Source organism: Miscanthus floridulus, chromosome 2, assembly GCF_019320115.1.
Source record: "Miscanthus floridulus cultivar M001 chromosome 2, ASM1932011v1, whole genome shotgun sequence".
NCBI classification, from domain to species: domain Eukaryota; kingdom Viridiplantae; phylum Streptophyta; class Magnoliopsida; order Poales; family Poaceae; genus Miscanthus; species Miscanthus floridulus.
In genome coordinates this window covers 102,360,897-102,363,387 of record NC_089581.1, presented here as the reverse complement: position 1 = coordinate 102,363,387, position 2,491 = coordinate 102,360,897, and the positions used below count along the sequence as shown (strand labels likewise).

The following is a 2,491-nucleotide window of genomic DNA, read 5'->3' as shown; positions in this document are numbered from 1 at the left end:
TAAAGGAATAGGGAAAACATTCCATGCCTCAATAGGCAGAACAACAATATCCATCAGTTTGAGATTTGTCAGAAAGAGCTATTCTTTCATGAACTACAGGTTTACAATTACAGATTTGCAAGCCTAGTCACTCGAGAATCTAAACTAGAACATGCCCAGTTTAATCTGTCCAGAATTTGCATCTAAGAAAAGTGAATGAATTGAAACGTTCCCCAGTTATACAATTACAAATATATAACCAATCTCCTTTACCGAGACCTTACAGACAGACAGACTTGACTAATCATCCACAGAAGCAGTAAGTAGCAGCAACAAATATCGGTGTCCAAAGTTACAACCCACCTGTGTGTTTCTCCAGCCAACTCCGGCGGACGACCCAACTGACCTCACCGTGGCTACGTCCCTACCGTCAAATGTTACACGGCCGCCTTGCTCATCAGGGGCAGCTGCTGCGGAAAAGGCAGCCTTGCTATATATCTCTCCACCTTGGGCTAAGGATCGGCAAGAAGCCTGATGGAGAAAGGAGCCCAGACGGCGACTGCGGGAACCAGAGACCCGGCGACGGCGGCGGCGGCATGGGCCCTGGGCCAAGGATGCCGGTCCCCGGCAACGGAGACAGCGCGGGGAAGTTGGGCGTGAGCGGCGGCGGGTGCTGAAACCCCGGCGAGAGTAGCGGGTAGGGCGACCTTGGCATGGGCGAGAGCAGGTTGAGAAAGCCGCTTGGTGAAGGGAGTATCCCGGGCGACGGCACCGGCGGCGGAGGCGGGGGATGAGGATGCGAAGGCTGGGGGTGAGGGTGTGGCGGCGGCGGCGCTTGTCCCGCAGCTGCAGCCGCCGCCGCCGCCGCAGCAGCAGCAGCAGCGGCCGCTGCCGCGGCCGCGGCGCCCGGCGGGGTAGCGCTGAAGAGGGAGTTCTCGAGGATGCGCATGTACGCGGAGACCGGGGAATCAGCCCAGGCGGGGCCGGGAGCGGGCATGTGCTGCGGCGGCGGCGGACGGTGGAAGACGGGGTTGTGGGGGACGGCGTGGTGGTTGGGGTGGACCGGCGGGGGCCGGGCGACGGGGGTTGCGATGGGGGGCGGGCGGATCCTCTGGAGGCGCATGGAGGGCGTCTTGGGCTGCGACTGCTGCGGCGGCGGCGGGCGGTGGGCGAACTGGTGGTGATGCTGCTGCTGCGGCGGCGGCGGGGACGGGGTGCCGGCGGTGAGCTGCTGGACGATGTCGCGGAACTGGTTCTTGCTGATGTTGTAGACCTGCGGCTGGGGCTGGGGCGGGCGGTTGGCGGCGGGCTGTGGCTGCTGCGGAGGCGGCGGCGTGGCCTTGCGGATGGAGCGGCCGAGCTTGTTGACGCCGAGGTGCGGGTTCTGGCTGGCGGCGGTGGTGGTGCTACTGCTGCTGCTGCTGGTGGTGGTGCGATCCATGGGGGCGGATCGGGGCGGGGGTGAGGAGCCGATTGATTGGGTGGTTAATTTTGGGAGGAGCAGGGGGATGAGGGCATGGGCGCAGGTCCGCGGCGAGTTGATTGGGCTGGCTGGGTGTGGCGTAAGCGGAGGGGGGAGGGGGCGGTGGACGGGACGCGCACGGAAGAGGAGGGGGCAAGTGGAGGAGCGGAGGCGGAGCGAGCGAGGAGTAGGTTGCTGCACCGGCAGAGGAGTGCTTTTTACATATTTACCGTTCGTACTATTAGAATAACGCTTATAAATTTAGTCGTTTTATTTCACACTCCTTTTATTTTTACCACTTTCATCTATGTGGCACGTTAGCTCATGCTGACACGTTTGCACCGGCACGGGAAATGACCTCGCTGTCCCCAGCCATCTTTTAATTAGATGCGTCGTTGCCCTCTCTCTTTTCCCCCTCCCCATTTCATTCGCAGCCGCCTCCTTCCTCTGCCCGCCCGTCGCCCCCATCCTGCTCGTCTCCACCGCCACGGCCACCACGGACGGCAACCTTGGTGTTCTTCGGCACATCCATCATCGACGGATCGAAGGTACGTGCTCTACTTCGTAACTGGGACACAGAGCCCTCGCCGAGTAGGGTTAGGGATTAGGTTAATGTTCGTTGATTTTGTCTTGCTTTGCTATTTTCTTCATAGGCGATTGATGTAGTACGTCTCCATCTGATCCGTGTCGCAATGGCCACTGGTGATTGCCCTCCTTGGTAAGCACTTTACCACAGTAGGTGTGTAGTACTTAGTCTGTACTTGCTCATGTTTTTCCATGTCTATGATAATGCCAGGATCGATCCTGGCAGTGCATTTAGGCTAGTTGTTAAGATTGGTCCATATATTGCTGATGAATATGGTCCAGTGGACATGGCAGAGCAGCAACATGACATCTGGTTTGATAGAAACGATCAGTATTCTCTTGCTAAATTCCATGATGATTTATCAACAAAGACTATCTGGGGGCCTTCTCAAACACTTGCAGTCTGGGAAGAGAAGCATCAGCAAAAGCTAAGAGGGAGACCCAGGAAGCATAAATGAAGGCAGA

The 2,491-nt window shown here is 58.0% G+C and overlaps 1 protein-coding gene across 1 annotated transcript; it reads right to left on the bottom strand.

The window, feature by feature from the left end:
- On the bottom strand, positions 1-1,557 carry LOC136539272 (protein HAIKU1-like). The gene has a single exon (XM_066531213.1). It carries the CDS (start codon positions 1,418-1,420, stop codon positions 470-472), a length of 951 nt encoding a protein of 316 aa, XP_066387310.1. The 5' UTR covers positions 1,421-1,557; the 3' UTR covers positions 1-469.
- Positions 1,558-2,491: the final 934 nt, after the last annotated feature.

Coding starts and splice junctions, on each gene's coding strand:
- LOC136539272 (XM_066531213.1), bottom strand. CDS start 1,420: ATGGATCGCACCACCACCAGCAGCAGCAGCAGTAGCACCACCACCGCC.